General features: G+C 37.1%; 1 protein-coding gene across 10 annotated transcripts in view; it reads left to right on the top strand.

The window, feature by feature from the left end:
- TENM1 (teneurin transmembrane protein 1) overlaps window positions 1-21707 on the top strand; it is a 908801-nt gene that overhangs the window by 346314 nt on the left and 540780 nt on the right. For all 10 annotated transcript variants that reach the window (XM_021080671.2, XM_085007213.1, XM_003135358.6 and 7 more), the window contains one exon: window positions 903-1185. In XM_021080671.2, coding sequence (XP_020936330.1) covers window positions 969-1185 — 217 coding nt within the window. In that variant the 5' untranslated portion in view covers window positions 903-968. The remainder of the gene's footprint in view (window positions 1-902; window positions 1186-21707) is intronic.

The raw sequence follows: 21707 nt of genomic DNA, 5'->3' as shown, positions 1-21707 counted from the left end.
AATGCTCTGCAAGCCTGAGGCACAGAAGCCACGATATGAACACAAAGAGCTCAGTCCCCCTTAAGGACACTTTATTTCATGAGCCTCTCTAACTCAGAATCCTTCTCTTCCTCAGAGCCCCTTTCCTAAATTCAATATTAAACCAGAGGCAAGAATGTTTTTTTTTGTTTGTTTTTTGGGGGGTTTTTTTGTTTTTGTTTTTGTTTTTTTCCTGAACATAGTTCTCTTACCAGTTTTCATTTCAAATGTAAGATGTGCTGGGTTAATATTTGTACTCCTGGCCACTTTAAAATCTTATAATTTTTTTTTAACCTAACCACTGACTTTAACATTAAAATACGCACACATCATAGACCAATGTTGTCCTTTATTTGCATTCCAATACAAATAATTTTGAAGGCTGAGTTCCTGTCATGGCGCAGTGGAAAAGATTCCGACTAGGAACCATGAGGTTACGAGTTCAGTCCCTGGCCTTGCTCAGTGGGTTAAGGATCCAGTGTTGCCATGAGCTGTGGTGTAGGTATAGGTCGGTTTGGATCTGGTGTTGCTGTGGCTCTGGTGTAGGCTGGCAGCTGATTAGACCCCTAGCCTGGGAAACTCCATGTACTGCAGGTGTGGCCCTGAAAAGACAAAAATAGTAATAACAATAATAATTTTGAAGGCTTTTTTTTGTACCTTGAGTATTTTCTGATACTGCTGCCTCCAGTTTAATCCTAAATGCTTAACAATATATGCCTGTAACTCAGAGTTATTATTGCCTCTGGCTAGCTTCCTCTTATGTAGTTTGTCTTTTGCTTCCCTCTTTTGATAGTATTATCAGGACTAATTGTGAATCTGCCAGATGTATTTCCTCACAAAAGGGCAAATCTAAGAAGGCTTGTGTTTTCCCCTCTCTCTTTCAGGACTGCTTGCATTAAAGGAGTTTCTCTTCCTTTTTTTTTCATGAAACTGAGCTTGCTTAATCAGAGATGGAGCAAACAGACTGCAAACCCTACCAGCCTCTGTCAAAAGTCAAGCATGAAATGGACCTAGCTTATACCAGTTCTTCTGATGAGAGTGAAGATGGAAGAAAACCAAGACAGTCATACAACTCCAGAGAAACTCTGCATGAGTATAACCAAGAGCTGAGAATGAATTACAATAGCCAGAGTAGGAAGAGGAAAGAAGTAGAGAAATCTACTCAAGGTACATTTTTATTGAATTTTTATAGCTAATATCATTTCTCATTAGAGAATGCTTGTGTGCTTGAACTTATGTTTCAAAAACAAATTTGCTGATGTTAACTGGTTAATAATTTGCACTGCTTACATATGCTTAGTGAAACTGTTTCATATGCCAATCCAGCTGAGGTTGTAGGTTACATGTGCTTTTTACGGATTATGCATGAATTTGGATGCAACAATCCTCTTATCAGAGCATTCAAAATTTGTCTAATCCTACAAATAGCCATTTACAGACTGAAGGATAAATAATTTATAGTAAGATGAAAAGTAAACAGCTAAGTGCTTTTCAAGCCATTGCCTATATGGGACGAGAGTCTCAAATAAATATGTGACATCTAAAAGAGCTTTAAAACGTTAGTGGAGAACTACCAAGCAAAGGTCCAAAAAGTCTATCAACAGAAATGCTGAAACCTTGTGCAGCACAGTCCTAAGAAAAGGTAAGAATTTGTTGGACCCCTTCCTACCACAGCCATAATATGGGGCATATCCTTTGTTCAGACTTGGTTTCTCAATTATGGATTGATAAAACAGTTTCTAATAAATAGAAAACAGATAGAAATATGATTTCCTTATTTCTTTTCAATTGATAGATAACTAGTACTAGACACTATTTTGTGATTATAAAATATGTAGTATTTTAACTCCATAGAAAAAAAGATACTGACATTGGTACAGGTTACTTTTTAAAAAAAGAATAATAAGTCAATGTTCAGGCTTAAACAATAGATTTGATCATCTAGATCATTGATTCTCAAAGCATGAACCCTGGACTAGCAGGAAGAGCATTACTCACGGATTTGTTAGAAATGCAAATTCTCAAAGACCACCATAGACCATGGAAAATGTGGTTATTACAAATAAAAATTACTGCATTCAAAAAAGTATTAGAGGAGTTCCCGTTGTGGCTCTGTGGTTAACGAATCCGACTAGGAACGATGAGGTTGTGGGTTCGATCCCTGCCCTTGCTCAGTGGGTTAACGATCCGGCGTTGCCATGAGCTGTGGTGTAGGTTACAGACGCGGCTTGGATCCTGCGTCGCTGAGGCTCTGGCATAGGCGGGTAGCTACGGCTCCGATTGGACCTCTAGCCTGGAAACCTCCATATGCTGCCGGAGTGGCCCAAAGAAGTGGCAAAAAGACAAAAAAAAAAAAAAAAAAAAAAAGTATTAGAATCTTAAAGGAGAAATACTTTAGGGGTTCCTGTTGTGGCTCAGTAGGGTAAAGATCCGATGTTGTCTCTGTGAGGTTGCAGGTTCGATCCTTAGCCTCATTCAGTGGGTTCAGGATCCTACGTTGCCTCAAGCTCTGGTGTAGATCACAGATGCATCTTGGATCCCTAGGCCTCAGTTGCAGCTCTGATTAGAGCTCTAGCCTGGGAACTTTCATATGCTGCAGGTGCGGGCATAAAAAGAAAAACAAAAACAAAACTTTAAATTGAGCCAAAGATTTAAGATATTCATCACAATATTTACATTAAATGCTTATATTAACTATGTTACTCATTTTATAGCTCTTAACATACCTGGTAAAACTCTTTTATCTGTCTTTTCAAATAATTCATTTTAATCTTCCCTATTTACACAGCTAAAGACTGTGAAACTTTGTTATAAAGTAATTTTATTCTTTTGTCTAACTGGAAATTGGGGAAATATATTCCTATGGAAATTTTTTGACTCTATTAGGCTTTAAGAAATGTGTGGTTCCCATTAAAATATTTCTAAGTTTGTCTTTACAGAATATAAACTTACTGTTGTGAGTTGTGACTTATGAGAGTGCTTGACCTAATAATGTTGTGAATTTAAATAAGAATGCACTTTTGGTGACAGTTTGTTCTAAAAATATAAGCAATTTTGTATTGAGTCAGTCTGAAGAACTAACCAGTCTCAGATTTTGTATCTGTGCATTGTGATCAAAATGAATTTTGAGAGGGAAGGTTGTCTTCTAGGATGTCATCCTAATTTCCTTTTAATAACCTATTATTACTAAAAGACCTTTTATTTAGCACTTGCTATGTGTTAAGCCTCCAGTCAGATGCTTCAGATGAAAATGACTCTGATAGTTACTGCTTATAGGAAACATAATGTTGTGGAGAAAATAGAAATCCAACAAATCATTACTGTTAAATGTAGTAAGTAGTATTATAGAGAGATAAAGTGCTATGGAAGTACACAGGGCAATCAGGGTCCATAGAAAGGTGATATTTGATCAAAGTTTCAACATTTAAATAAGAGTTCAATAGGAAAAGGACTTTCCAAGAGGGTAGATTAACAGGTGCAAAAACATAAAACTGTGAAATGGCTCAGAATGATGAAAATTTCAATATGCATAGAGTGAGGTGCACTGGATCCAGATAACAAAAATTCTTGCATGCCCAATTTAGGAGTTCTTTTTTCCTTTCAACATTTTTTTTTTTAAAAAAGCTCTTAAGTGATAGAGAATTTCATGATGAAATATAATTTTTAGGATGAGAAGTATAGCAGAGAATTGTAGATGTGTAAGCAGCAGTGTAGAAGATTGATTGCAATTGGGAAAAATTGGATGCAAGGAGACTATCTATGAAGCCACTGAATTAGCCATGGCTAAGAATGGTGATGAATGTCTAAACCCTGGCTGTATCAGTAGAGGTGAAGAAACATATTCAAGAGGTATTAGTGTGGTAGAATTGATAAGACTTAGTAATTGATTACTTGTTAAGGTTAAAAGAGATAACAGAGTCAAGGATGACTTTAAGTTTCAAGTTTGGTGTGCTGGGAGGATGGTGATCCATTTACAAAGAGAAGGCAAATAGGAAGAGTGGATTTGGAAGGTATGAGAATGAATGTTTTTCTGGACATGTTATGTTTAAGTTGCTTGGGTGACATCCAGATGGAATTTCCCACTCTTCATATAAGTAAATTTGAGTTCACCAGCATCTTATAGTAGGAGATGCTTGAGGATGGATGAGATTACCAGGGAGGAAAGTATAGAGTGAGACCTGAGAAAGGTCAAGGACAAAATCTTGAATCTATTATCCATGAATTGACATAAAGGTTTTAACCCCTTTAGGGTTTTTTGGTTTGTTTTGTTTTGTTTCTTTGTTTTTTTAATTTTTTTAATTACTCAAATGAATTTATCACATCTGTAGTTGTATAATGATGATAACAATCTGGTTTCACAGGATTTCCATCCCACAGCCCAAGCACATCCCCCCACCCCCCAAACTGTCTCCTCCAGAGACCATAAGTTTTTCAATGTCTGTGAGTCAGCATCTGTTCTGCAAAGAAGTTCGGTCTGTCCTTTTATCAGATTCCACATGTCAGTGAAAGCATTTGATGTTGGTGTCTCATTGTATGGTTGACTTCACTTAGCATGATAGTTTCTAGATCCATCCATGTTGCTAAGAATGCCGGTATTTCATTCATTTTAATGGTTGAGTAATATTCCATTGTATATATGTACCAAATCTTCTTTAGCCACTCCTCTGTCAGTGGACATTTAGGTTGTTTCCATATCTTAGCTATTGTAAATAGTGCTGCAGTGAACATTGGAGTACATGTGTCTTTGCAAGTCGTGGTTTTCTCTGGATAGATGCCCAGGAGTGGGATTGCTGGATCAAATGGTAGTTCTATTTTTAGTTTTCGGAGGAATCTCCATACTGCTTTCCACAGTGGTTGCACCTATTTACAATCCCACCAACAGTGTACTAGGGTTCCTTTTTCTCCACACTTCTTGTTTGCAGACTTTTGGATGATGGCCATTCTGGCTGGTGGAAGGTGGTACCTCATAGTGGTTTTGATTTGCATTTCTCTAATGAGTGATGTTGAACATCCTTTCATGTGTTTCTCGGGCATCTGTATGTCTTCTTTTTGAACTGTCTGTTTAGATCTTCTGCCCATTTTTGGATGGGGTTGTTTGTTTTTTTGGTATGGAGGTATAGAAGTTGTTTGTAAATTTTGGAGATGAATCCCTAGTCAGTTGATTCACTTGCAAAGATTTCCTCCCATTCTGTGGATTGTCTTTTCGTTTTGTTTAGGGTTTCCTTTGCTGTGCAGAAACTTTTAAGTTTGATTAGGCCTCATTTGTTTATTTTTGTTTTTACTGCCATTACTCTAAGGGGTGGATCTGAGAAGATGTTGCTGTTGTTTATGTATTTATTTATGTGGGAGAGTGTTTGGCCAATGTTTTCCTCCAATAGTTTTATAGTGTCTGGTCTTATATCTAGGTCTTTAATCCATTTGGAGTTTATTTTTGTGTATGGTGTTAGTGAGTGTTCTAATTTCATTCTTTTCCATGTGGCTGTCCAGTTTTCCCAGCACCACTTCTTGAACAGGCTGTCCTTTCTCCATTGTATATCCTTGCCTCCTCTGTCGTAGATTAGTTAGCTGTAGCTGCGTGGGTTTAATTCTGGGCTTTCTATCCTGTTGCACTGATCTCTATTTCCGTCTCTGTGCCAACACCATATGGATTTGATGATTGTTGCTTTGTAGTATAGCCTGATGTCTGGGAGCCTGATGCCTCCAGCTCTGTTTTTCTTTTTCAGGATGTCTTTGGCTATTCTGGGTCTTTTGTGCTTCCAAACAAACTTGAAAATATTTTGTTCGAGTTCTGTGAAAAACGTCCTTGGTAATTTGATAGGGATTGCATTGAATATGTAGATTGCCTTGGGTAGTATAGTCATTTTGATAATATTGACTCCTCCAATCCAAGAGCATGGCATGTCTTTCCATCTATTTGTGTCATCTTTGATTTCTCTCATCAGTGTCTTATAGTGTACTTGTTCAGAGTACAGGTCTTTTGTCTCTTTGGGCAGGTTTACTCCTAGGTATTTTATTCTTTTGGATGTGATGGTAAACGGGATTGCTTCCCTAATTTCTCTTTCTGATCTTTCATTGTTAGTGTATAGAAATGCCATCGATTTCTGTGTATTAATTTTGGATCCTGCGATGTTGCCAAATTCATGGATGAGCTCTAACAGTTTTCTGGTAGAGTCTTTAGGATTCTCTAGGTATAGTATCATGTCATCTGCAAATAGGGATAGTTTTACTTCTTCCTTTCCAATTTGGATTCCTTTTATTTCTTTTACTTCTCTGATTGCCGTGGCTAGGACTTCCAGAACTATGTTGAAGAGGAGTGGCGAGAGCGGACATCCTTGTCTTGTTCCTGATCTCAGTGGGCATTCTTTCAGCTTTTCACCATTGAGAATGATGTTCGCTGTGGGTTTGTCATATATGGCCTTTATTATGTTGAGGTAGGTTCCCGCTATGCCCACTTTCTGAAGGGTTTTTATCGGAAATGGGTGTTGGATTTTGTCAAAGGCTTTTTCAGTGTCTATTGAGAGGATCACATGGTTTTTATTCTTCACTTTGTTAATGTGGTGTATCACACTGATGGATTTGTGGATATCGAAGAACCCTTGCATCCCTGGGATAAATCCCACTTGATCATGATGTACACTCCTTTTAATGTATTGTTGGTTGCAGTTTGCTAGGATTTTGTTGAGGACTTTTGCATCAGTGTTCATCAGTGTAATTGGCCTGTCGTTTTCTTTTTTTGTGGCATCTTTGTCTCGTTTGGGTATCAGGGTGATGGTGGCCTCATAAAATGAGTTTGGGAGTGACCCTTCCTCTGCAGTTTTTTGGAACAGTTTCAGAAGGATAGGTGTTAGCTCTTCTCTAAATGTTTGACAGAATTCGCCTGGGAAGCCATCTGGTCCTGGACTTCTGTCTGTTGGAGGTTTTTCAATCACAGTTGCAATTTCAGTTCTTGTGATTGGTCTGTTTATCTTTTCTATTTCATCTTGGTTTAGTCTTGGAAGATTGTACTTTTCTAAGAATTTCTGCATTTCTTCTAGGTTTTCTGTTTTATGGGCATATGGTTGCATATTGTAGTCACTTATGATCCTTTGTATTTCTGTGATGTCCGTTGTTACTTCTCCTTTTTCATTTCTAATTTTATTGATTTGAGTCCTCTCTCTCTTTTTCTTGAGAAGTCTGGCTAAGGATTTATCAATTTTGTTGATCTTTTCAAAGAACCAGCTTTTCATTTCATTGATCTTTTCTATGGTTTTCTTCATTTCTCTTTCATTGATTTCTGCTCTGATCTTTATGATTTCTTTCCTTCTACTCACTTTAGGTCTTGTCTGTTCTCTCTCAAGCTGCTTTAGATATAAAGTTAGCTTGTTTATTTGATCTTTTTCTTCTTTCCTGAAGTGGGGTTGTATTTGTGTAAATGTTCCTCATAGAATGCCTTTTGCTGTATCCCATAGGTTTTGTAGTGTCGTATCTTCGTTGTCATTTGCTTCTAGGTATTTTCTCATTTCCTGTTTGATTTCTTCCGTGATCCAATGGTTGTTTAGTAGCATGTTATTGATTCTCCACGTGTTCCTGTTTTTGGCAGTTTTTTTCTTGTTGTTGATTTCCAGTCCTATAGCATTGTGGTCGGAAAAGATGTTTGATATGATTTCAATTTTCTTAAAGTTACTGAGGCTGAATTTTTGGCCCAGGAAGTGATCAATCTTAGAGAATGTTCCATGTACACTTGAGAAAAATGTGTATTCTGTTGCTTTTGGATGGCATGTCCTATAAATATCTATTAAGTCCATCTGGTTTAATGCTTCATTCAGGCTGTGTTTCCTTATTGATTTTCTGTCTGGATGATCTGTCCACTGCTATAAGTGGGGTGTTAATGTCCCCCTCTATTATTGTGTTATTGTCGATTTGGCCTTCTAAGGTTGTTAGTAGCCGCCTTATATATTGTGGTGAAGCTATGTTGGGTGTCACGATATTCAAAATTTTTATATCTTCTTCTTGGATTGACCCTTTGATCATTATGTAATGATCTTCTTTGTCCCTTAAAATAGTTTTCCTTTTAAAGTCTATTTTGTCTGATATGAGTATTGCTAATCCAGCTTTCTTTTGATGCCCATTTGTGTGAAATATTTTCTTCCATCCTCTCACTTTCCCTTTGTATGTGTCCCTAGAGGTGAAATGGGTCTCTTGAAGACAGCGTATATATGGGTCTTGTTTTTGTATCCATTCAGCCAGGCGATGTCTTTTGGTTGGGGCGTTTAGTCCATTCACATTGAAGGTAACTATTGATATGTTTGTTCTTATTGCCATTTTATTAATTGCTTTGTATTTGCTTTTGCTGCTCTTTTTTCTTTCCTTTTTCTCTTGTTCTTTTCTGCCTATGGATGTTCCTTTAGTATTTGTTGTAAGGCCAGTTTAGTATTGCTGAATTCTCTCAGCTTTTGCTTATCTGTGAAGGTTTTGATTTCTCCTTCAAATGTGAATGAGAGCTTTGCTGGGTAGAGTAATCTTGGTTGGAGGTTTTTTCCTTTCATCACATTAAGTATATCATGCCACTCCCTACTGGCCTGCAGAGTTTCTGCTGAAAAATCTGCTGATAACCTTTTTGGGGTTCTCTTGTATGTTACTTGTTTCTTTTCCCTAGCTGCTTTCAAGATTTTCTCTTTGTCTTTAATTTTGGTCAGGTTGATTAATATTGTCTCAGTGTATTCCTCCTTGGGTTTATTTTATAAGGTACTCGTTGTGCTTTCTGTATTTGAACAAGTGGTTCCTTCCCCATGTTAAAAAGTTTTGGCTATTAGCTCTTGGAATATTTTTTCTGTCTTCTTCTCTCTCTCTTCTCCTTCTGGCACCCCTATAATACGGATGTTTGTGCGTTTAACATTGTCCCAGAGTTCCCTGAGACTCTCTTCAATTCTTTTCAATCTTTTTTCTCTTTTCTGTTCTGCATCCATAATTTCCACTAGTCTGTCCTCCACCTCGCTTATTTGATCTTCTGCCTCCTGTATTCTGCCATTAGCCACTTCTAGTGAATTTTTTGTTTCAGTTACTCTATTTTGCATCTCTTCTTGTTTAAGTTTTATATTTTGTATCTTTTTGCTCAGTGTTTTCTCTAAGTTATCCATCTTTGCCTCCAGTTTATGTCCAATGTCTTGCATCATCTTCAGTATCAACAGTCTAAAGTCTTTTTCCTGGAGGCTGAGAATCTCCTCATCACTTAGCTGATTTTCTGGGGTTTTTTCTTTCTTCCTCATCTGAGTTATAGTTCTCCGTCTTTTCATTTCTATAGGTTTTTGGTGTGGTGACCTTTTTACAGAGAGTAGAATTGTAGCCTCTCTTACTTTGGCATCTGCCCCCCTATGGTTGAAGTTGGTATGGGGGCTTTGCTGTAGGCTTCCTGATGGGAGGGGCTGATGCCTGCCCCCTGGTAGGAGGAGCGGATTCTAATCCCTCTGGTGGGTGGGGCTTAGTCTCTGGATGGGATTAGAGGCAGCTGTGTGCCTGAGGGGTCTTTAGGTAGCCTGTTTACTGAGGTGTGGGGCTGTGATCCCATCTGGGTTGTTGTTTGCCCTGGGGGTTCTCAGTGCTGACTGACTGGTGGGGCCAGATTTTCCCAAAATGGCCACCTCCAGAGAAAGGCAAGGCTGCTGAATATTCCAGAGAGCTTTGCTTTCAATGTTCTTCCCTCACAACAAGCCACATTCACCCCTGTTTTCCCAGGATGTCCTCCAAGAACTGTGGTCAGGTTTGACCCAGATTCCCATGGAGACTTTGCTTTGCCCTGGGACCCAGTGCACGTGAAAGTCTGTGTGTGCCTTTTAAGAATGGGGTCTCCGTTTCTCCCAGTCCTGTGGAAATCCTGCGCACAAGCCCCAATGGCCTTCAATGCCAAATGCTCCAAGGGCTCTTTCTCCCCGTGCCAGATCCCCACACATGAGAGTTTGATGCGGACCTCAGAACTCTCACTCCTGTAGGTGAGTCTCTGTGAACCAGTTAGTTTCCAGTCTGTGGGGCTTCCCACCCAGAAGGTATGGGGTTGTTTACATCATGAAATCACCCCTCCTACCTCTTGATGTAGCCTCCTCTTTTTCTTCTGGAGTAGGGTATCTTTTTTAAGGTTTCTGGTCCATTTGGGTGAAGATTGCTCAGTCTTTAGTTGTGAATTTTGTTGTTTTTAGGAGAGAAGTTGAGCTCCAGTACTTCTATTCTGCCATCTTCCCAAATATCTAGGTTTTTAACTATCACCATCCTTTGGTATACTGACTTGTGTAAAGGATAGAGATCCAGGAGGTGAATATCTGGAAACTTGGGTTCTTCCTGTCACTGACTGGATGATCTTTAGAGTCACCTAGAAGGGAAAATATATGCTTCTTCGGGGCAGTAATGAATTACTTTACATTAGGCAAAATTGTGGGCCCCATAATCATTTTTATGTAGTCCAGAATCCCCTTTATTTTTTTAGTCTGTATATTATTACCTATGTTTTAAAGAAAATGTTTCTGATTTTCACAAATATACAGTAGCATCTTGCATCAACCTAGCTAGATATGAGCTTGACTCATTATTTTTAATGATGAAAGTCCTCCAGAAAACTAACAAAATTGATTGGGCACCTGCTATAGTTCCAGACACTGCTAAATGCCTTTTAACCTTACTAACTATGCAGCCTTGAGTAAGTTACTTCAGCTCTTTGAGCCTGTAAAGTTTACTGCAAAGTTGACTTCATCATCCTCATCATTAAACCATAATCACAATAATAAAAATAAAAGCAGTAGTAATAATAATAATAAAACTTAATAGTACCTGCTCTGTTCCAGTATTCTGCCAGCTGCTTAAATTTGCTTCTCAGGAACACCTTATGAGATATGAGATATTGTCTCCAGTTTACCAATGAGGTAACTGAGGTTTGCCACTTTCTGCAGCGAAGAAGTAGTAAGAGTTGGGATTGGAGATCAAGTCTATGATGCCAAAGTTTCCATTGTTAACTATGCTAACTGCCTCCCATATGTACATCATAATGCTGTGATAAGGATTAAATTGTGATCATCAGTGGGAAAGTGTTTAGGAACTCAGTGATTTTTAGTTTTCCTTCATGTCCCTAAAAGCCTTGCCAGCCTCTTTATGTTCTGATGACTAAGGGTTTACAAGGAGGTTTAAAAAACCTTTCTGTTCTGTTTATCTTTAGAAAAGGGCAGTTGTTATGCTTTACAATTTATAATGAGATATTCCTGAGTCTGTTTATTTCTTTCCACTTCTTAGGGAAGTTACTGTGTCATTGAATTCAGGGCTTGTTTGGGGAAAACACCAATGAGAGGAAATACTCTCATTTGAAAGTATCTTCATATTACTATCTTTATTTGCCAAAAAAGCAGTACCCCCGCCACCCACCCTACCATGTACATAGAATGCTGGATTTTAAAACTGATTGTCTTATTTTCTAAAATCTTTTGAATTAGGTGATAGACACTAATCTAATCTTATTCGCAATTCTTTGCTAATAGGATGAATGAGCCTTAGGCAAGCTTATTTTGTATGATTTTTGGCAGTTCTAATAGCAGGGGTATATTTCCTGGAGGCACATAGGCTAGCAATTGTTCCCAAGCAGCCTCACTTCTAAGAGAGGCATCAATTAACTAAGAGATTAGTATAAAACAAATGAAAATATAAATATATGGGTATATAAATCAAAGGTAATTATTTTAGTTATGAGAATTACGGTATAATTTTTATAATAGGTAAAATTAGTTTTGATATAGCCATTTTTCTAAAAAGTAATTATGAATGAAAAGTCACCCAAGCATTTAAAAAAAAAAAAAAAGTATAGGGAGGACCTATTACAAATCCCATAAGATCATAGACTCCTGAGATACTACAGCTGATACAAACATTTCATTTCTCCCTTCTTAACTTCTCTTTTGTGGCTTCTCTTTCTCCTAATCTGGTTTTTGTTGGTTGGTTTCCACTTGGTGTATTATAACCTAAATCTAAATCTCTTATTATCGCCATCTGGTGGGAGAAAACTGAAAGTGCCAATCTGTTTTTACCAAGATTGGGTGGAAGTAAAGTTTATCTGTCATCCACCCCTCCCTCCCTCCATCCATCATCCATCCATCCATTCATCCATCCATCCATCTACCTAGCCTTCCCTCTATTCATCCATACATCCATCCATCTGTCCATTTTTTCATTTTCTCATTTATGCATCAAACATTCATTTAGTGTCAACTGTTCCAGATACTTTGTTAGGTGGATGAAGTTAATCTTGAAATAAATGGTCACAAGTGACTATAATTTTCCTCTTCATTACCCCCGATTAATAAGCCACTTTATCCCACAGCAGAAACTGCTCAAGCCGTATTTCCACTTGTGATTTCAAGGTGTAGACAGAGCCCAGATTTGAAAAGCACATTTCCTGATTCTAATTTCAAACACTTAGCAGTAGAATGAACTATTGTTGGCTTATAGTTACTACAAATAGTTTGGATAACTGTTCTTACAAAAATCTTGAAACAACTCAATCTCCAGATCTGTATTTATGGGGTAAATATCATAGCTGGTGTAATATAAAGTAGCATGGCCTATAAAATGAGATTTTCAATAGCATTTGATGACCTGTGATGAATTTTCTGCTGTAAGCATGTTATATTTCTAGTTGCCACAACTTTCTAGCATAAAAATTTATGACAGTTCCAAAACTTAAACTATAAGAGAAAACTAAGTATTTAACAACTCCAATGGCTCATGTCTTTCAGCCAGTATCATTTTTTCATGAAAACTTAATAAATAGACATTTATTTATATAGCATCTAGAACTGGCATGAAATATCCATAGCACTTGTGCCACTGCTCCCTCTACTTGTCCCAGTGGTAGATATCCGTAATCAAATCATGGTGCTCTTTCTTATTGAGCCCAATTGCAGCCTCACATCCTTATCATCACAGCATTCCATGTAAGCATTGTCAATTAATTAGAGTTGGCAAGAGAGATGAAACTTATTTCCTGTCTGTGATCTGCTTATCTGTGCCAAGTTCTGTGTTAAACTCTGAAGATATAGATGAATAAGAAAGCAGTCTTTGCCCTCAAAGAATTCAAAGTACTTTTAGGATTTTACAATATAAAGTAGCTACAGTGAAGCAATGTGATTGATAATATAGTAGCGGTATATATAAAGTACCATGGGAGTCTAGAAGCTAGAACCATGTACTCTGCTTGAGAAATGAGAACAATGATTATAAGTGAAGTATCTAACATTTATTAGGTATCAGGCACTGGGTAAGCCACTTTAGATGGGTTATGTCATTTAATCTTCCCAATACGCTATAAGGTTGGGTTCATTATTATCCCCATTTTATAGATGAGTAAAGAAAGGCACAGAGATGCTAAATAACTTGCCCACTATTACAGAGGTAGTAAGTAATAGGACTAGGATTGGAACCCAGACAGTCTGACATTAGAGCCCACTGCTATAACTGTATGCAGTGATAGACAGCTCTAAATTCACATCTTGAATTGAAGAAAATGGTATCACTGTGTGCATGTATGTGTAATCATCTAGAAGTAGATGGTTCCTGAAGCAGTGAAGAGTAAAAAAGATCATTCAATGGGAATATGTATAGTCAGAGACAAAGAGAGCCAAATATAAGACCCTGGGTAACATCTGAATTTAAAATAGTGGGCAGAAGAAAAGAGCTGGTCTTGAAATGTCAGGGAAGAATCAAAAGGAAGGGGTATCACATAAGCTAAGGGAAGAGGTTTTCCAGTGGGCAGATGTGACTACATACTCAAATACTTCAGAATTAACAAGTAAAATGAAAATTGGCAAAAAATAAATAGGCAGTTTATAAGCTCATTGCTGACTTTAGACCAGATATTCTCCACTTTCTCTGGGCATTAAAAGTCTGGGAAGTTTTACAAATCCTAGTGCCAACACTGCATCTAAGACCAATTTTTATTTTATTTTGTTTTTTTGGCTGTGCCCATGACATGCAAAAGTTCCCAGGCCAGGGATCAAACCCATGCCACAGCAGTGACAACCCGGATCCTTAACCCACTGAGCCACCAAGGAACTCCATCTCAGACCAATTAAATGAGAATTTTCAATGATGAAACCCAAGCATTTAAAAATCTCCTCAGGGGATGCCAGAGTACATCCAAGATGAGGATCCACTGCCTTAGAGTTAACAATTTCAGTCTCAGATGCCAGATCACAAGGATTTGAAGAATGAGTACAAATGAATGTCATGAATTGAATAAGGCTCTATTGGAGAATGCTTCAGGATCTCAGGTGGAAGCAAAGACTTTGAAAGCATTCATTGCTTCTTATGAGACAGGGAGTATGTTCCAAGATGGAGTGGCAAGAGTTGACGTTTGTATCTTGATGATCTCAGTCTTCTTAGATAAAGGAGAGACAAGGCTATCTGTTGTAAGTTTGCATCAAGTCAGCAGCTTTAGATGAGTAACAAGGGAGGTTTTTGACCTGGCCAAGATGGAGTGTACATACATACCTGCAGCTCAGATGAGGCAAGACTGAAGATGGAGATAGGGGAATATTAATAACAATACATATTATTGACCACTGTATGCTGAGTACTCTTTTGAGTGGATTCACATATAGCTTTTGTTTAGTCCTTGTCCTAACCCAATGATGTAGAGATAATCATCATGACCTCTATTTTATAGAAGTACATGGCTTGAATAAATAGCAGAGTTAAAATATAAATCCATGACTGATTAAAGCCTATGTTCTTTCTGCTACGCTATTAGGTGCAGCTCTAGTAGATGATGTTCACAGTGTGCTACATGCTTTAAATATTCATTCTTATTTGAAAAAAAAAAATGGTTTCCAAACAGTATTGAGTGCCAAATTGAAGTTGTAAGTTCTTTATTTTTCGGGTGCCACTCTGTAACAGATTTAAGGGAGATAGGATACATACTTTATGTGTTAAAGTTTCTTCTTCTAATGAAGAGAACTCCAGACTCTCCTCCATATTGTTATCAATGATCTTTGTACAGCACAAATCAGGTCATACCATTCTTTTGAAAATCCTTCAGCACCTCCCAATCCCCAGAGTAATGGTTCTTTGCAGCAGGAAGCAGAGGGGGGCGCACTACTAAATGCTTCAGGAATCTGATCGAAGCTCTGAATCTTCTTTTCAGAAAAAAAAAATGCACATACACAAAATATCTGTCATTTATTTCAAGGTTTTGGGGAATATTTGAAGTCCTTCTGCATCCATGGACCATGAATTTAGAGTCTCTACTAAGGGAATTTCATTTCCTCTTAGTTAATGCAACTGAGATCTTCCAAGATTTAGTACTAAAGGGAGAAGCTACAAGAAGCTGTTGGGGGTGGAAGGCTTAGCCTCTGACTTTCACCTTCCCTTGGCACTGAGTGACTTTGATTTACTACATTCATCATCACCTAGGAAGTTTTCTACCCAGTGCTAAATCCACAAATGATCTACATTTTGTTTCTAACAGGGGAGACAATATTTCCTTATATAGACATTTATATAACATCCCCACATACAAATGATTTCAAGTTATGCTGATGTATACAAAAATATGTATTGTAGAGGTAAGTTTGGAACCCACTTTTGGAGAAGGGAAGGGAGCCATATAGGTGGAAAAATGGAGGAAAGATATTTACCATGGTGCAGCATAGAATTTGCACCTTCAAGCATCCTTCTGGAAGTCCTCATTTGTATAAAACTCTTGTTTGCTTTTCATCACTTAGCTGTGAGTATAGGTAACCATAGTTAGTCACAATTAGTTACTTCCTGGACAAAGTCATTATCAACTGGTAGGATTCACCTAGTAGGGCTAAATTTCATGGAAATAATTCTCTGTATAGATTTTTTTTACCTTTTTGCATTAAAAAATTAATTAAAGCATTGTTGATTTACAGTGTTGTGCCAATGTCTGCTGCACAGCATAGTGACCTAGTCATATATATATGCACATTCTTTTTCTCATACTATCTTCTATCATGTTCTATCACAAGAATTTGGATATAGTTCTTTAACTTTATAAAACAATAAACAGAGAGTTCCCACTGTGGCACAGTGGGTTAAGAATCTGACTGCAGTGGTTCAGGTCACATCAGAGGTATGGGTTTGATCCCCACCCTGGCCCAGTGGGCTAAAGAATATGGCGTTACTGCAGCTATGGCCTGGGAACTTCCATATGACACTGGTGCAACCATAAAAAAATTATAACAATACACAGTTACCACTAATTACAGACATAATACACAGTTGTGGGTCTTTTTTTAACCTTTGACCATCTTTCTTGTTGATGGACATTCTTTATCCAGGAATAGTTAAGTCAGTTTCCTAATTCTTCATCCTTGCTGCTTCTGAGGCTACATGGCCCTTTTGGCCCTCAGTCTGAAAATATCTCTTGCCTCTGCTACTATCTATCCCTGAGCCCACTTTGCTTAATACTATGTTTAACCCTTTAATGCTTCTCAATTTAGATTAAAACCTACACCATAGTATGGAGAATAATTCTGGTATTCTCTTTTTAAATAACTTAATTCATTGGAATTATGTACTTTTTCCTATGAGTATGTACATAATTTCAGAAGCAAAAAAATGGCTCCCTAGCCAAGTGTCACAGAGATGACTATGCCCTGGGAAACAAAGCAATTGTCCTCTTTTTAGGTACATAACTTGGTTCTTTTTATGAATTTCTTGACCTACAGGGCAGTCTCAAAGGGGATTTATACCCTGGGAATGTGAAGACTGGGGAGAAATAAAAGCTTTATTCTTTTTTTTTTTTTTTTAACTCTTTAGGGCCCACTTATTATATGGTTAACACAAAGGCCAGTCAAAGCTAAGTCAGATCATTGGAATGACAAACATGATAGATAACATGGTTGAAACAGAGAGACTACTGAAGACTGATGAAAAAGGGAGGTTGGTAAAATAGAGAAGAAAGCAGTTGCTAAACCTAAAAAGTGAAATGAAGGGGCATGGATTTGGTTCAATAGATAACAGGGAAACTCTGCAGCATCTTGAAGGGTTTTAGGTCATAGATTTGATTGAGACTATATCCATCCTACATGTTGATTCTCTTTTTTCACAAAGATTTGAGCAAGATTTAGAATTGGCATTTCAAAATGTGGCTTTATGTTTATGTGAACAGCAAAAGCAGTTTTAAATATCTGCAAAGGAATGACTGTGAGGTATGCCAACATGTCCTGTCAGGAAATCGTCCTGTCAGAAAATTGTTATTCTGCTTTTTTGGTATCTATGATGAGAACTAGTTCCATATACAAATAAGTTCTATTTATTTTCAGCACTTTTCTTTCTCATTATAATTCTGAAAGGGTCTAGAGGTGACAGAAGATAAATCTTGAATCCCCTGGAACCTTGAAAATACTCTCATTTGAAGCCATTTTACTAAAAGCTGAGGATTCTGCTGTCCTGTCAGTATAAACTGAACCATATGCAGTGCTATTTTGGTGCCAATCATTCCTGTAACACATGAAATATTTAATTTTATTACTCGTTAGTCTTTAACTGAGCAAATGACCCTTTGTGTCTTTCATGTCATGTAAAAAGAAGTTAGAAATGAACTCAAGACAAAACAAAACAAACAAAAAAAGAAATTAATAAAGAAACACCCAAACCTTTTTTTTTAATAGAATTTAAAGGTTTGAGGTAACATTCATTTCACTGTCTTCAACTAAGACATTTACAAGCCTTCACTACTAAAGTTCAATTATGTCTCCTCATTAATGGTTCAAGTCTAGAGTTTCAAGAACACTTTAAAAAATTATCACATTGACATACAACTAGCCTGAATGTTAACATGTCTCAAATTAATCAATAAACATGGTTCAAAACCACTTTCAATAATTGGAAAAAAATAATTTGTGATTTTGAAAAATGAGAGTCATAGGAAATGCAGAATTTTATTGTACGTTTTCTGTGTATAAATGCACATATGTCATGTACTTTATAATCACCATCATTTATATGTAACATAATTTATATTTTGTAATTTTATATTTATTTATATATATAAAATTTAAAAGAACAGTAAAGATCAATTTTTAATAGAATTGCTCTCTGATTTTTTTCTATTGATTTCATTTTCTTAAGCAAGGCATACTTGTATGTAATAATGGAGAGGCAAAACAGAAGAGAAGCTATATAGAGTAGCATTTAAAATTTATAAATGGATATTTCTGCTTCCTGTTTCTCACATAGTTTCCCACCCCAAATGCCCTAAGCCCCAACTATTCTCGGCAAGTGTTAGTGGCTCACAAGTTATGTGTTCTCAGTTGTTTCCCTCAGACTACCTTCTATTTAGTTAGGAATAAAGCTGATTTCTGACACATTCTAACTGTAACACACAGCCAAGGCATCAGTCCGTATGTCCTTTCCAATCCACACTATGATTGGCAGGGACAGCATAGCTGGTCAATAGACTATGGAACATACCTGATCTGTTTGACTTAAAAGTACAATCGGGCTGGCTGTGCCATCTTTCTGCCACCTGCTTTTGAAATTAACTTTAGAGCCTATAGAAGTATTTGGCACATAATAGGTATTTTATGAATATTTATTGAACAATTGAATATTAAATGTGTCACACTTAGCATTCTTTTCTGGTGAATTAAATTTGTAGAAGGCTCAAATTTGAATTTTGGCTACCTTGATTGCTTATATGTCTTTTTTACTTTTCATAGAAGAGTATTTGACAGTTTTAGTTGTTTGTTTTTTGTCTGAATGGTTTGTAGTCTTTGCCATACATAAATAGCAAGTTTAAATAAAATGATTATGCAGTGGAAAGTAAGTTCAGGAGTTCCGTCGAGTCTTAGCAGTAGTGAACCCAGCTAGTATACATGAAGACGTGGGTTGGATCCCTGGCCTTGCTCAGTAGGTTAAACAATCTGGCATTGCCCCAAGCTGTGTTTTAAGTCACAGATGCGGGTCAGAACTGGTATGGCTGTGGCTGTGGATGTGGCTGTGGCTGTGGCTGTGGCCAGAAGCTACAGCTCCAATTCAACCCTTAGCCTGGGAACTTGCATATGCTGCAGGTGAAGTCCTATGGTAAGTTCAAAACCTTTTTCAGGAGTTTCCATTTTGGCTCAGCAATAATGAACCCGACTAGTATCCATGAGGATGTGGGTTCAATCCCTGGTCTTGCTCAGTGGGTTAAGGATCTGGCATTGCTGTGAGCTGTAGTGTAGGCCAGTAGCTGCAGCTTTGATGATGCAAGCCCTAGCCTAAGAACCTCCATATGCCACAAATGTGGCCCCCAAAAGCAAACAAAACAAAACAAAAAAAATCTTTTGCAGTTAACAGCCCAATATTTATTGACAAAAAGCTTTTAAAATATGTGTCTTCTTTTTTTCCATGCCTTAGTTGATGGAGTTGGATTTGGACATGGGATTGATTTAACTGACTTTATATGTTCCCAGGAGGGCATTATTCTGATCATTTATATCCAGTTTTATGTACTAGACTATACATGTAGAAGTTTGTGAAGAATGGCCTCAAGATAGAAATGAGGAAACTGAAAGTTTGGAGATGGCTTTGGATTGTTCATATTTATCTCATTCTTATAAATGCTGTCAGTAGTGAATGGAAAAGGAGGTAATTACAATAAAATGAGGTTCTCTATTATTTAGACACTTAATTGTGTTTATACTATACCAATAAGATGATCTGAAATGTATATTTGCAATTCTTATTTGCACATATTTAAATATTGTGGGATTGGAATGTACATTTCAGTGTAAAGTTTGGAGCCCATGTTGTTAAGAGTTTTGCTTTTGTAAGAACACCATGAAGAACTGTTGTCCTGGGATTTGTAATCTTACAAGACTTCCAGATTCAACAAAAGTGTCATCAGAAAGTTAGCTTTTCAATGAACTAAACAAACTCTCATAAGTCATTCTCATGGTAAAACACTTGAACTTTTGCAAAAATAACTCTTTAAAAAATAGAAGCTGTAAAAAGAACACAATTAAGCAGTTTTTATTACTCAGGTTCCAAACCAAAGTTCAAAGCACTTAGAATTGAATCACAAGGCTGCCAAGGACCTTCAGAGAACATACCCTCAGGCAGAACTATACTAAACCTACAGCTCTATGAGTTACATGAAATTTGATTCTATTTCAGTCGTATCACCAATCTTTGGTGATAGTATGGTGTGTTGTTTTTTTCCCCTCCGTGTTAGCATAACAATTCTGATTTTTCATTCTTTTTATCCTAAATCTCACGAGAGTTCAACTCAGTCATCACTGTTTTCCAGATGAAGCATTCGATAAGTATTTATTGATTATTGATTTGGAAAGCATAAAGAAATTTCTACCATTTTCTAATGTTTGACAATGTTTATTGCTAAGTGTATTTTACCAGAATTCCACAGGTAGAACTTTAAATCCCTTTCTCCTTGTCCTATCCTTGGAAACTATAGAGTAAAACTAGACAGCATTAACCAGTAACTGGATATTTTTATATAGTGCAGTATTTTGCACATAGTGAGCTATGCATTGAACAAATATGTATAAATTAAAAAGTTGAGTATCTTGGTTTTGATGTATTTGTTGATGAATTATTCAGAGTGGTATAAGAAAAAGAGTACTGAACTAATAGTGATATGAGTTCAAATTTTTCTTTTCTTAATAGCCTTGCACAGTTCAGTATTCTTTCTCTTATACCACCCTGAATAATTTATCTGAGCTGCAGCTGCAACCTGTGCCACAGCTGCAGCAAAGTTGGGTCCTTAACTCACTGCATGGGACTGGGGATTGAACCTGCACCACCTCAGAGACAATGCTGTATCCCTAACCTGCTGTGCCAGAGTAGGAACTACTTCACTCTTGCCATTTTTATTCAATATAGTTTTGGAAATACATGCCAAATCAGTCAGAGAAGAAAAATAAATGAAAGGAATCTAAATTGAAAAAGAAGTAGTAAATATATCACTGTTTGCAGATGACATAATACTATACATAAAAAATCCTAAAGACACTATCAGAAAACTACTAGAACTCATCAATGAATTTGATAAATTTATTGGATATAGAATTAATACACAGAATCCCTTGCCTTGCTATATGCTAACAATGAAAGATTAGAAAGAGAGATTAAGGAAACAATCTCATTTACCAGCTCATCAAAAAAAACCACGAAAAAAACCCTAGGAATAAACCTACCTAAGGAGGCAAAAGACCTGTACTCTGAAAACTATAAGATACTGATATAAGAAATTGAAGACAACACAAACAGATGGAAAGAGGTACCATGTTTTGGACTGGAAGAATTACTATTGTCAAAATAACTGTATAAGACAATCGATAGATTCAGTACAATATCTGTCAAATTACTGAAGGAATTTTTCACGGAACTAGAACAAAATAATTTCAAACTTCTATGGAAACACAAAGACCCCCAAATAGCCAATGCAATCTTGAAAAAGAAAAACAGAGCTAGAGGAATCAGGCTCCCTTATTTCAGACTATATTACAAAGCTACTGTCATCAAAACAGCATGGTACTAGAGTTCCCATCATGGCTTATTGGTTAACGAATCTGACTAGGAACCATGAGTTCCAAGTTCGATCCCTGGCCTTGCTCAGTGGGTTAAGGATCCAGCGTTGCTGTGAGCTGTGGTGTAGGTTGCAAACGTGGCTTGGATCCCATCTTGCTGTGGCTCTGTCATAGGCCGGCGGCTAC

This window comes from Sus scrofa, chromosome X (assembly GCF_054392235.1).
Source record: "Sus scrofa isolate SSC_HxYL_T2T_F1_AM1 chromosome X, Sscrofa_HxYL_maternal_Yorkshire_Landrace_v2.0, whole genome shotgun sequence".
Taxonomy (NCBI): Eukaryota; Metazoa; Chordata; class Mammalia; order Artiodactyla; family Suidae; genus Sus; species Sus scrofa.
Note: the sequence above shows the minus strand (reverse complement) of the source record. Positions and strands in the feature narration are given on the sequence as shown.